Below are 14,284 nucleotides of genomic sequence, written 5' to 3' on the forward strand. Positions count from 1 at the left end.
TGTTGCTGTTTTTCCCCATTCAGATTTTCATATTCAGACACACATATAAAAGGGTGCTTTCATTGTGCTTCTTCTACATGAAGTGAAACCTCTTGATCGAAAGGTTTTGGCTGTAATGAGAATGTGCATTCCCTCAGCAGGGCTCCATAGGACCATGTGTCTGCTTACTGCCTTAATGTTGAAACGTGGATTCATCTAAAAGCATGGTGCATCATCCTGGATTATCTAGTGAACTGCTGAACACAGGGTAAATATCAGTTAGCTGAAATACGTCCAAGCGGCATGGCCGTGCAGAGTCCTGCAGGCCATCTTGTAGAAAATACCTTTATTTTTCGTCTAGACAGCAGGATTCAGACCATTTGATTTACTGATCAAAGCAGCCGTGTTTGGATATCTCTTTGAAGAAAAATGAATCTGCGTCATCCTGGATTGAAAACAGCAATCTAATTCTGCTTTGTTTGGTGCATATGTTGGCTATTTGTTGTTGATGAAGCTAATAAGCAACATCTGTTCATCAGCTCAACTTGTAGAGGAAAATCATTATTACTGCCCAATAGCAGCCAAAAGTTGTACTCTATAAAAGCTTACAGGTGTGTCTGAAAGAGAAACCAGTGAACTTACTAATACGTTTTTCTTGGTTTGTTAAAATTCAAGCATCACACACACTGTAGTAGATAAAATGTGAACAGGAGCCAACAGTGAAGCCTGCCAAACTACTACCACCGCGACAGCGATGTGTGTTTGCACACAGATCCAGTCATCCCCGAGGCGACGAGGTGAGAGTCACGACAGCAAATATGTTTGAATGAAGAGGTTAAGAGACAAGAATGGGACGCTTAAACGTGACGATAAACCAACCTGACAGTTCTAGGCGAGGAGATGATAGCCACAATGAAAAGTCATCCGCACAGGAAAGCTAGAAGACGGAAATTGGAAGCTTTATTCTGACAATAAACCGTGTGACTCAGGGAGGCAAACAGACTTATCACACAATAGAAAAACAACTGAAAACTATTTCAGAGAGGAAATAGAGGTAGTTATTAGAAGAATGAGTCAGAGCTAATGAATGAGAAATAGCACATACCACAGAATACACAGACAGATGGAGGCGTAGAGGAGCTGATATCAAACCGAGGCCTCCCTGGCAGAGACATGAATAGCCATTCTGGGATGGCATTAATACAACAGCACTGCTTCAGACATGAAAAACCTTTCAGATTATGATGGATTCCCTTTGATGTGGATACATTCATACTCCCACTTATTTCTACATGAACTGCAAGTGCCGTAGCATGAAATTACAAGCATTGTGGTTAACAAGGCAAAATTGGCTGGAAATGTATTTACTGATTCTCTTTACAGTCACTATAATTTATATGTGATAATATTAGGACGACTTGTGTGATTACACTGCATCCCGGTTTCAGGTGTAAACTTGAGAGCGCAGGCTAAACGCAATCTCCGCTCTGTCAGGTGTCAAGTGTTCAGTTAAACCCCCCCGATGTGGGAATGAGATCTATCAATACTGTTTTGATTGAGATGCTGCTGTGAAAGTGTGGTTTGTGACAGTATGCCTCCATCACGGCTGACACTGGCCAGCTCAGCGAGAGTCTGCCTCGTAACTGAAACAGCCAATCTGTCAGCTGCTTTCTATCTTAGAGTCCTTCACTCAGGCTCTGGTTGAATAGTCTTCCAAGCGAACTCTAAACAAAAATCTTTCCCTCTGACCGCCAAACCTTCAAAAAGTGTGTGTGCTTCAGTGAAAACGCTGATCTGTAGTGACATGGTTGTGTCAAGTGCATGCATTTCCTGACCGCTTTGTACATGCGCACGACAGCAGGATGCATTTTTGTGTGTTGATTTTGGGTCAAGTGTGTGTTTGCATTTGTTTGCACAAGTGTATTTGTTTGAATAAGCGTTTGCACGGGCTATGTGAATTATTTAGAGGCATAATCGCCTCCAGTGTAAGCAGAGCTCGTAGCATGGCCTTTGGAGGTGTATCGATGTTTTATGACATGCTTTGAATCATCCCCCTCATCTACCCCTCGTCCTGCAGCAGTGCACCCACTCTCTCTCTCTCGCTCTATCTGTCCGCTGCATCGCACATGGCCTCTCTCTCCATCTCTTCTTCTTGTTCCTCTACTATCTTTCCCCCCTCCATTACTCTCTAGTACTACATGTTGTGTGTGTGGGTGTATGTGTGTGTCTATTTCATGGTCCTTGGCCATAATTTCCCAACAGTGGAATTTAGATGCAGTACAGAGCAGCGGCTGGGATCCCATGAATTATGAACATGATAAATATGATGAAGGTTTCCATCTAATATTACAAACCAAAGCTTCCGACCCCTGCTCCTCCTTTCCTCTTATTATCCTGATGTTTCAACCCCCTGTCCTGTCGCCTCCTCTCATTCTCAGACCTTCTTCCTCTCCTGCTCAGATTTTCCATATTCCTACTCCACCACCTCCTCCCACTTATGCCCTATTTTCAAATAGTGCTTCTCTATATACTCCTGATATGAAACTTTCTTCAGACGGTCAACAATGTAAACAGAAAGAAAAGGGATTGGAATTAAGCTTATGCCTGTCACAAGTCCAAGGAAATACAAATGTGTTGAGTTTTAAAGTTCATTCTTCATCTTGGAAACTGGGTCCAGAGATTCCAACCACATCTCACAGCTTCCTCTTCCCCCTAAAAACTACAAATACAAATATGAACTGCATGAAGACTAGTTGGTGGAATTAATAGTGCTTATATAAACAGTCAATATAGAAGCTAATATGGTAGTCTGAACACGCAAAAGGCCTTTTTCACAGAAGACATTTCAACATGCCACAGTAGGAAAAGCACATGTGTAAATAATAAAATTGATGAATTAATCATTACATTTCTCTGCTCCAGTTGCGAGGTGCTCGTTCATGCTGGCTCGCTGTCACACTGTCATGACTTAATGAGATATTTCACCAATCCACCTGCACACTTGACTGCATCTAATTTGGTTCGTATTCAGCGGTCTTCAGCATGAACAAAGACTGACTCCTTCATTTTAGCATGTTTGAGACCCCTCACTAACAGTGTGGACATTACCCAGACTGCCAAAAATAAGTACAGTCAGTCCAACCTTTGAGAGGTTTATAGCATATTAGAAAGGGTATCTTTCCTCTACACTGCAGACAACAGTCCAATCAACATCACAAACATACTCTTGTTGGATTTGCTGTGACATTTAAAGCAAACATCCCCGTCATTACTGCAGGAACTTTTGTACATTCTTACTTACATTACTTTATGTCCTTAATTAACAAACCTCAGAGATATATAGCAGCCATGTGTGAGTGTATATGTGACAGAGTAACAAACACACAGAGATGCTTAGTGCTGTGTCAGAGATGTGGAGAAATAACCATCCTCCACAATCTCTCCCTCTCTGCCTCACACACACATGAGTGCATGCAGGACCCATTACTGGCCAGTGTGTGTAATCTTGCAATTTCTAAAAGGAGAAAAGGCCATGCCTCCTGTCTGAATTTTTCATTCTCCACCCTCTCTGTCTCTGTATATCAACTGATAAATAAGCAATGAATCCTTTGGACATAACGCAGAAAGGATTTGATTTTATGTCCTCCACACCAGCTCCCCTAGATACACATTTTGTCTGCCTTTCTCCTCCTGTCTCACTCTCTTCTTTTCTCTATGAACCGTGTCTCTCTGTCCAGCTCATGCTGTGTGTGTGTGTGTGTGTGTGTGTGTGTGTGTGTGTGTGTGTGTGTGTGTGTGTGTGAGTGTGTGTGAGTGAGTGAGTGAGTGAGTGAGAGAGAGAGAGAGAGAGAGAGAGAGAGAGAGAGAGAGAGAGAGAGAGAGAGAGAGAGAGAGAGAGTTAAATCTTTCCCTGTGTTCCTCTTCCTTTGGTACTTGCCCAGTGAACCGCACTGAGACTAAGACCCTGGCTCCAATAAAGTGGGTTTATATGTGTGTGCGGCGCATGTGTGTGTGTGTGTGTGTGTGTGTGTGTGTGTGTGTGTGTGTGTGTGTGTGTGTGTGTGTGTGTGTGTGTGTGTGTGTCTGATTTTGTGGATTGAAGGTGACCTTTTGCTTCGTTAATCCACCACAGATTTAGATTTAGAGCGCTGGTGGCTTTGAATCGGTCAGAGTGGCACCTTGATTGGAGAGCCATTCAGCGTAGCCTCCCTTTAGATTACTGCATGAATGTATGCCACCACATCACTCTCTGATTATGCAATATTCTTCTCAGTCAACAAGTGTGTGGGTTGCTTCAGACAGAGAGAGGGTCTATATTTCAATGCTGTGAGAAGTGAAGATGGGATGAATACAGAAATGAAGTCAAGTGGTACTTTGTCGCCATCTGGTGGTCCCATAAGGATACTATGGAATCTACTATTTATGGTAAAAAAAAAAAAAAAAAGAGTCACAGTCGTGTTCGCCATAAGTCCCGCCTCTCGGTTAACAAGAGCCAATCCGGTTTTAGCATGAGTCTATTTACCATCAGCCGCGAATTGCAAACTTCCTACTTCGGTCTCTTAAAATGTTGCTTTTACTGCGTTAAGTTAAACATAAGACAACATATTTTCACAACATTTAAGGCAATATGAACACAGAGCAGACCGTTGAAACCCTCCGTAGTGCCAAAAATTGTTCAGTTTTGACGCCAGAGGGGAAGGACTCGAAGAAAGGACTATTGAAAAGGTAACTTGTTTACAGTTAGCCCTAATGCTAAGGTAGCTAGCCAGCATGTCGTTTGTTAGTATTATTTTCGAGTATTGCTGTTTATTTGTAAACGCTGTGAAAGCATGTTACTCACGGGCATATTTCACTGTGCCCTTGGCTCGGTGTGTTATCGCCCCAGGACCCTCCTGAACCGACATGAGTTTTCAACTGTAACGTTAACTGTGTATGTATGGCGCAGGGATATCAGTGTGTCAGCGGCGGAAACACTTGTTTATGTTCGGAGAGGCCTTTAAGGAAGACAAATGCTTATTAGGTAACCTCAGACATCATAAGACGTTGCGTTGTTTATTCGACAGGGTTATTTGTGGGAGAAATACATCTTGTTTTCTTTGTATCTACACACACACACACACACACACACACACACACACACACACACACACACACACACACACACTACAGTTTGTATTGCTATTGTTGAACATTAGGCATTAGAGAGTTAATGAATACTGCGTTTAACTGTAATTGGACATTTCAATGGCATTTTATTCCTTACATTTTCTCAAGAATAGTCTCCCTCCCTCCTGTCTGTAGAACTCCATTCTCAAAGTTTAAGAAAGTACACTCCAGCTTCAAATCACCTGTAAGTAAACCCCCACTCACTGTGATATACACACGCGCACACACACACGTGTACACATACGTAAATCCTATATGTAGTGCCACAGGTGCATGACAGTATCATGGTTGTCTGTTTTGCACCTCACAGCTTCAAGTATCTGAGACTGCTAAAGTTAGCCGTGCAGAGGAGGTGGCAGAACTGGAGAGGAGAAGAGAGCAGCTGGATACAGAGATAGCACAGCTGGAGGCTGAGTGAGTACAGCTGTGTGTTTGTCATCCAGCATTTCTGTCTCTGAGGTTCAACTCAAAGGAGTAATATGTAACATTTCTGCATGAAAATGTCAAAAAATGATGAGGAAAGGACATTTTTGTTGTTGTGTACTTACATTATCCCAAATCTTTCAATCTTTCTTTGTGTTTCATTTGGTCAACTTTACCTCCTCTAGTTGCTCTAACTTCTGGGGGAACACTAAATGATATGTTGACGTGAAAATGGAAGTTGGTTAAATAAAATAGCATGAATAAAACGTAAAAGACATTACGTCACGCTTTAACATTTCTGCCATTGTCTCAGATAGATTTTCAACTGATGATTGATTGTGTGATTGTTTAACAATATTGGCAACAATTCCCATGATCCCACTTAGCATTGTATGTAGCATTTGCACAGAACTGCTTTTGTGTGAGCCCAGTTGTGTGTGTTTCCCCAGAGGATACAGAGTCGAGGAGCTGGAGCGTCATATTGATATGCTGCATGAATACAATGACATCAAAGACATTGGACAATCACTCCTGGGCCGTATTGGTAAGAGAAATGCTCATATAGACGCTTTAATTCATTTGTTTTTAGTAGCATTCAAAAGAGCATGATAGCTGCCTATACATGCAGAATTTACAAAGCCAAGATTGAAATTGTAATGTTTATAATTGAATATTTTCAGTCAGATCTGAACAATTAATTGAAATATTATTGAAATCTCAATATGGCCAAGTGCAATATCCCGATTGCAAGAGCTGCAGTTTTCTTATGAATGTAAAATGTTTAACAACATACTTTAAACACGAAGCACTGTGATGCTATAGAGATTCCCCGGCCTACAAATCATAGTCCCCAGACATATAGGAACATGCTTGTTTGGTGTCACAAGCATGAGAACTTTCATGCTTCGCCTTTTTGTTGTGATTCATCCAACCCCATTGTGAGCTTTCACTCCATTAGCTCAGTTCTTTTGATGAAATTAGCACAGTGCCTTTTTAATGCAGGCGCACAGTCGCATGGAGACTGTATGAATAGGTCTAATTTTATTTTCAAGTGGACTGAGGTGTGGAAAATCTATGGTATGAAAGTAACATGACCCATCCACTGGGCTCTTCACACCGAAAAAAAAAATAAATGTAAAAAAACAAAAACAGTCTGTTTGACTCATGTTTACAAGCCCATCTTTATATATGCTAAAAATCACATTTATGCTATTTAAACATATATTGCAGAAGAAACATTTGAATTAGTTATCATCTGATTAGATATTGCAATTGTAGCTTGTAGGAAAAATGTAAACTATAAATGATGGGCTTTGCTCTCTCATCACAATATATTGACATTGGTTGAGGTTCATGCTGTTCTGCTGGCAGCCATCAGATGGCAGCAGAGCAGTGTGTCTCTGTCCCTCTGAAGGCTGTATCAAATCCAAAGGCAGTCTTTCATTTGACTTTGGACAGTATTTATACAGCACTGATTATGTTTGCATTTAGATTGGCCTGGCTTTAAAACATTCAATCCTGTTAGATTAACACTTCACAGAATAAATGTCAGGGTTGAAGTGGCTCTCTCATTTGGGCCAGCTGGGTTATACTTAGGTTCACACCTCACACTCCTTAAATAAACCACTGAAAGTTCTTCAATTTTCCAGTCATGTGTTGGCTAATATTGATCATTGTTGTCACCGTATATCACATGATGACAGAAGGAGTAATTTAGTTGAAATAACAATACTTTTGGTGCATCATTTTGTGATCACTGAACTCAAATCAGAGATCAGATAGTGGCAAGTTGCAGGCTGTTGACCAATCACTTTTCCTTTTCTGAGAGATCAAAAAGTTGTCTTGGTATTTCACCTTCTCCCTACAACTCTTGTGACACTGCATATTACTGAGTAAATCGGTGAAGGAGTGATGCCAGTCTAGGGACACTCCAGTCTGTGGAAATAGGCCACAGTGAGTGAAAGACCATTGTAAGCATGTGTGTCTTTGAAGTATATTTGTGTGCATGTTCTGCAACTGCACGAGGTTATGGAAACATGGAGAAGTTTAAACATTTCACTCTGCTGGGGAGGTTTTGGTGTCAAGCAGCAGCCAAGTCACATTATGGTCTGTGCGTGTATCATAACAAACATGACTTTTTACCCATTTCTACTTTCACATGCTCGTGTGTGTGAATGTGTGCAGTTGAATCAAATCTGGACGTCCCCTGATTGAGTCGACTGATCTTTGCTGAATAATGTACACAGGAACAACATACAGTTATACATTCCCAGAATGCTCTCATGTTACTCTTTTCCCACCTCTTCGGTGGTCTCGGTGAACTGGGACATCTCTTGTCTTAAATCTATGTTGTGAGTTAAAAGCTTGCTATCTCTTTAAATTCTCTGTCAGTACAGTGGGGAGTCAGGATGATAATGACCTCTTAGTGAATGGAGGTGGCGTTTCCACTCTGACACAATGACAGTCATTCACATCACTTACACACACACATACACATACAAGCACACACACACACACACACACACACACACACACACACACACACACACACACACACACAACAAAAGTACAGTCTCTGTCATGCAGACAGACACATGCATATACTCACGTGTACACAAACTGTCAGACTCTCTCTCCCTCTCCCTCACACACACACGTTCACAAAGAGTGTACACTTAAACACTGAGTTGCTGTTGTATGCTGTAACTCTGAGAGGGAGGAGATGGGTGGGCAGACTGTAGAATGAGAGAGGAGACAAGAGGAGATGCCCTGCAGTACCCTCTAAAGACAACTGTCCCTTTGTCTCTCACCATGTCCATCTGTCAAGATTAAGGTCATTGTCACATCTCTCGAGAAATGTCTGTATATACACGTATATGTACGTATATATGTATATGAAAGTGTCTGTGTGTGTCACAGAATAACGCAATCATTAAACAAAACTTAGCAGAGAAAATGCTGAGATTGTCCCAGTTGAAAAGTTTGCTGACCCTTTTTCCTTTATACTGTGTGTTGCCCCCCTTATTATCAATTAGGCATTGCAGTCTTTTGTGACTGAGGCTCTTTATTTCCTGAGGTGGTAAAGCTGCCCATTCTTCTTGGCAAGAAGTCTCCAGATCCTGTAAATTCTTGGTTGGACTTGTGTTAAGTCAGGACACTGTGATGGCCACTCCATGACCTTGACCTTTTTTTCTGCTGTAGCCACTAAAGGGTGGCCTTGGCTTCATCATAGGCCTTGTTGACTCCTCTCCAAATGTGGCATTTATGGTTGTGACCATAAAGTTCAACCTCAGTCTCATCTCTCCAAATGACTTTGTTCCAGAGGTCTGTTGCAGTGCTGTTCGGTATTTTCTAAGCAGCCTGTTTTGTGTCATTGGTGCAGGAACGTCTTTTTTCAAGCAACTCGACCGTGCATCCCATTTTTGTTCGAGTATCTTCTTACTGTGCATCTTGAAACAGCCACACCACTTTTTTTTTGCAGAGAAGCCTGAATTTCATCTGAAGTTGCTCGCGGGTTTTTCCCCAACCAATTGCGTACTGGTATCAACAGTACCCCTAATTTTCCACTTCTTTATCAGAGTTTGAACACCACTGATTGCCATTTTCAAATCTCTGGATACCTTGTTATGTGCTTTTCCTAATTGTTCAGCTACCTTTTGTCCTTTTGCTTTCCCCACGACTCAGGATCCAGTCAGTGCAGCTCTGCATGAAACGTGCAGGCGTCTCTCAAGAGCTCAGAAATCCAATAGCTATTTATACATAGACATTAGATACAATCAAACACATCACAGGTATAGAAACTTACCCTGTGTGTGTGTGTGTGTGTGTGTGTGTGTGTGTGTGTGTGTGTGTGTGTGTGTGTGTGTGTGTGTGTGTGTGTGTGTGTGTGTGTGTGTGTGTGTGTGTGTGTGTGTGTGTGTGTGTGTGTGTGTGTGTGTGTGTGTGTGTGTGTGTGTGTTTGTGTCACTATGAAGGGCACACACAACTATGTAACAATAAATGGCTTCATCTGACCGCTATCCCCAAATAGAGGTTTTCTGTATGATCAGAGATATCTTCCAAAAAATGGCCAATATTTCACAAATGTTCCAGGGATATGTAACTTTATAAGAAATGCAAAGATGATTTGCAAAACTACATTTAAAAACTCTCTTGCTCCAAGCCTTCAGACCTCCTCATTCCAACAGCTCTGTATGTACACACCCTCAGTGAACAAACATGATTTGCATTAGGTCAAAGAGAAACTGTTGCGTCACTTTACGACCAGGTAAAGGTATATGAGCAAAAGACGAAGACGACATATCGTAGCTGTTTCTTATTCTTCACCAATGTTTGCTTTTTTCTGCTTCACATCTTTTTGTTTGTTTGTTTTTTAACATTCAAAGACTACACATTATTGGTTGATCTAAAAATGTCCATGCATTGAGTGTCAATAAGATCTAATCTTTTAAGCCCTGGCAGCATCCTACCAGTACAGCATATTAGCATGCTGTAAGCAACAAATGCTACAGCTTTGTCAGTCCTGTATATAGGAAAAAAACAAAAGGCCAGTATCAGACTCAGCCTGGCACAGCTCAGCTCAGCATAGCTATACGTCACTTACTAGAACTACTTTTTTTTCTATATATAAAAGCTGATTTTAGACACTGCAATGAAAATGACAATGAAGGTAGGCTGAGATGAGAGATCGGTTTTATTTTTCAACAGCATTTTAAGGCCACTGTATAAAATCTCTTCGCCGAGTACAAGCCTCATGTTTGAAGTGATTCATTTGCTCTGGCTGCGATCTTGGTCTGTTCAGTGTTTTGAGGATTGTTTGAAAAGTAGACCAGAGGGTTTTGACCCTGTAATATGCTGAAGGGTCCTAACCCCCTCTTTTCTCTGTCTTGCAGCTGCTCTGAGGGGAACCACTACACGAGATCTCTACAACCACTTTGGTCTGGAACTTGATGACTGAAAGAAAAAAAGAAAAAAGACTGGAAGAAATGTCTGAAAATTAGAGTAGTGAGGGAAAGAGAAAGGGAAAAGGGAAAGACTTAAGAGCCTTTTGACAGGAGGACGTTTTGGACTAAAGAACTTTGTTGACCTCAAACAGCTTTGCCCAGACGTTTGCCCATTTTCTTTGGCTCTATTTTCATCTCTGTACAGAGACATCTGATTAATGAGCATGATTATACAAGAATGGTGTCAGTCCAGCAGCCAGGCCTGATATTTCAAACAGACCACCTACACAAACTGTTAACTTTGGCTGTGACAGGAAACAAATGTTTAGAAGTTTATGTTCTTCAGCTTATTCACTATCGTGATTGTGCAAGAAGATAAGTTGTATTAAGGCTCTAGCAACTTTGAAAGGGCCTGTTTTGACATTTGAGCTTATCTAAGTGGAGTTCGAAATTCATTCATGATGGCTGCATGAATGTCAAGTTATTTCTCTGACTTTGGTTCGTTATTTCCTGGAATGCTGGAGTGTCAGTATAAAGTATAAAAGAAAATATGCTGGCTCCCCATATAATATCCTTTGTAACAATGAAATAAATAAGTCACACAGACCACCACAGACAGTCTGTTCCTAATTGCATTGCTACCTCGAAAACCACCGTCGAAACTAAAAAGAGTTCAGATCCATCGCAGTTTTAGCATTTATTTTGTGGACTGAAACAGCTGAGGTGAACTATGTCAGAAGGAGTTTCACAATACATTTAAGTTAAGCCATTCATCTCAGTAAAGTGAAACTTAAAAATAGGTCAGGTCACCACCCTGCCACTTTAAAAAAAAAATCTTTGTGGAAGGAAAAGGGATATTAGGCAACTGTCACACTCATTTACAGTTTCCTGTGTGTCTCAGCAGGACCATCTAAAGGTTTAACTATAACCAAAAGATTGGGTACCTACTTTCTTTACTTAGATATTCCCCAGTGTTGCCATGCTTGCCTGAAATGTTGAGTATATGTCCAGAGCACAGGACGCAGACCAGTGGCATAATACACTGGGTGTGCCCCACTGTTAATGTTCTTCTTGGACTGATAACGGCGAAGGAGCTTCACGGCCTTCATTATGCTCCGTTTGTCTGTGTGTTGATGGCTGTATATTGAAGTATGTGTACACAACGACCCAAAAAAATGTGCGTACGTACTTTTATCTGTCATTTGCCAGTCAAAGCTCATCCTACTCACTTATCCTAATTTTTGCGTCGCCCAGTGTTTGTTTACAATCTCACATATTCAGGTCAATGTGGTGCAAATGCTGTATGTTAGCATCCAGGTGATTATGGTTGAAGTGGCAAACTTTGGCTTTTACCATATTAGTCTTTGGTAGTGCTGCAGATGCGCTAAACTATGTGAAGATGGGTTACATGCAATGTGTTTCGCAAGAGTTAACAAATGAATGCGTCGCCATTAATGTGACCTCTCTAAATCACTGGGGAAGCAGCCTCTGTTAACCTACTGCAGTGACCTGTAGCAGTTTGATATAGTAGACCTTTTGCAATCTTCCATGATTATGCAACGTGTTTCGTAACGTGCGCCATTGCTGTAATTGACACTGTGCAAAACGTCAGCCTCCTTGTGTCATTCAAAAGTAGGCTTAAGTTATTCCATTCTGTCATTGTGGGCTAAAGTTTAACTTAAATCCAAGACAAAAGGCTCTCATCATTCAGGTCTGTCTGGTCCTGCAGTCTCCATATTTAAGCATATGTAAACTACATATACTATATTTTCATATTCAATGGCTTCCAGCCTTGAGGTTCAAAATTACCTGCAGGGTTTCAGTTGAGCTAAGGCCTTTCAGTTCAAGCACAGGTTGGGTAGGCACATCCAAAGAACTTCTACAGCTGCTGGATCAAAACGCACACTAAAGGCTCGAATCAGACAAGTGATCCCGCACTGTGCTAACCAGCAGCACAGCAGTTTTAACTGAGCTGCACCACACATACGCAGGTATTTTTTAAGCAATATAATCCTAATTTTAAAGCTGTGTTGGCCAATCAGAAGCCTGATATAAAGTCATTACTGGTAGATTACCTGCAAATGGAAGCCCCACCACTCATAGCAGGACCAGCAATGTGGGGTCTTTGTCTTTGGATTATGCAGCAGTGACCTCCATAGTGCATTTTGATGCCTCTGTTCCTCAATAAAAGTGTGAAGAGTAACTGTACATTTATGTGTAAGCGTATAAAAAGTCCTGTAAATTGTAAATTACGGTCTGTCAGTCAGAGGTAGAAAAAAAATGTTTTTACAGTTATAATCAGTTAAAAAAAAAAAAGGCTCTTTTGACATCCTCTTGTCAAAAGGATGTTGTTGATCCGTGTGGATTTTGTGGGGTCGTGAGTGCAAAGGCACAGCCGCAGGGTTCTGAAATACAGGCGTTTTTTTTTAGCCAAGCCACTGGGAAGTTTAATCATGTAGATGGCGTTTTATGCATTTCAAGTAATGATACTGTTGATCTTGAATTATTTTTCTTCCACAAGGCAGATGAGCAAATGAGTGACATTTGAAAGTGAGATTACATTGTGTGCATTGTGCACACTTGTAATGGCCGATAAGAAGTGAGCAGGCCGTTCTAGGAAGGTCGACTGACTGTGAGATGTGGCTACCAGTGGACGATCCCTTGAAGTTCTTTTCCCCATTATCTGAATCAATCCCTCTCGTGTTGATGCACTCACTTTGGCTGACATTCAGTCCTCTCGTTCAGACACGGATCCCCAAGATTGCCTGTATTACAGAATGAGACGAAGTGCTCCTAACAAAATGTTTTCAGGTAGAAATATTCTCTTCATTTGCAGCTGAAAGGTGCAGCTGTGTGTGGCACCATGGCCACAAACTGCACTTCCTTACATGTTGGATACTTTGAACAAGAGCTTGTGCTGAATTTCTCACATTATCCTTTTTCATTACACAGGTCTTCAGTGAAGGTGTTTGTTGTTTAGGTCATTGTATTCCCTACATCCTCTCTGCTCTTGTGCCTTTCAGTCCACTCGCTGCCATGACGGCCCGTCAGCCTTAATCTCTTGGTCTGTGCTTCTCCTCCAGGTGGGTGTAGGTCTTCCTTGGTTTCTCTTGGTGCCTGATTGCAGATTGATTTACTTTATCTTGTGAGTGTTTTTGGCTGTCCTCTTCCACCACCTTCTCCTAATTTGAAGTTCTACGGGAGTTTGCTTGCGCTGTCCAGGAGGCGGCAGGCGGCATGCTCTCCCTTTTGATTGTGTTGTCTTTCCTTTTGTAGATATCAGAACAAATTGTGGCCAGTCGCTCAGCTGAACTTGCCTGTATAGCTAAAAAAAACAAAACAAAATGAATGTTTCTGGATTATTTATGTGATTTGTGATACATTTGATTCAAATTCTAATGTGTTGGATTTAATGTGTGCCTCTATAATATTGATCTTGATGGATTTAGTTGTTTTTGGCCTTTTCATAGAGGCATGTTTTGTCCCTGATGTGGAAGAACCAGCATGTTAGATTGACTTAAGGCTGGATCTAATGACTGTTTATTATTAGTTACTCAGTTTATCAATTATTTGCTCTATAAAGTGTCAGAAAATGTTGAAAAATGATACTTGGTGTGTCTCACAGCCCAAGATGACATCCTGAAATGTCTTTTGTCCACAACTCAAAGATATTCAGCTTATAAAGAATTTTGACTTCTTGCTTAAATCAGCGATAATAAACATAGCAGGCAATTAATTTCATAGCTGACAACTAATCGAATAATAGATTAATG

The 14,284-nt window shown here is 41.2% G+C and overlaps 1 protein-coding gene across 1 annotated transcript; it reads left to right on the forward strand.

Moving 5' to 3' along the window:
* Window positions 1–4,490: 4,490 nt before the first annotated feature.
* swi5 (SWI5 homologous recombination repair protein) lies at window positions 4,491–11,118 on the forward strand. Its single transcript, XM_070989443.1, has 5 exons — window positions 4,491–4,704; window positions 5,281–5,329; window positions 5,456–5,559; window positions 6,018–6,112; window positions 10,461–11,118. Exons 1-5 carry the CDS (start codon window positions 4,607–4,609, stop codon window positions 10,523–10,525), a joined length of 411 nt encoding a protein of 136 aa, XP_070845544.1. The 5' UTR covers window positions 4,491–4,606; the 3' UTR covers window positions 10,526–11,118.
* The last annotated feature ends 3,166 nt before the right edge of the window (window positions 11,119–14,284 follow it).

Source organism: Chaetodon trifascialis, chromosome 20 (genome assembly GCF_039877785.1).
Source record: "Chaetodon trifascialis isolate fChaTrf1 chromosome 20, fChaTrf1.hap1, whole genome shotgun sequence".
Lineage (NCBI taxonomy): Eukaryota > Metazoa > Chordata > Actinopteri > Chaetodontiformes > Chaetodontidae > Chaetodon > Chaetodon trifascialis.

Excerpts from the sequence above, each read along its gene's own strand:
- swi5 (XM_070989443.1), top strand. The coding sequence starts at position 4,607 with ATGAACACAGAGCAGACCGTTGAAACCCTCCGTAGTGCCAAAAATTGT. Across the intron at positions 5,330-5,455 it reads ACTCCAGCTTCAAATCACCT|CTTCAAGTATCTGAGACTGC; the intron begins GTAAGTAAACCC and ends TGCACCTCACAG. Across the intron at positions 5,560-6,017 it reads ATAGCACAGCTGGAGGCTGA|AGGATACAGAGTCGAGGAGC; the intron begins GTGAGTACAGCT and ends GTGTTTCCCCAG.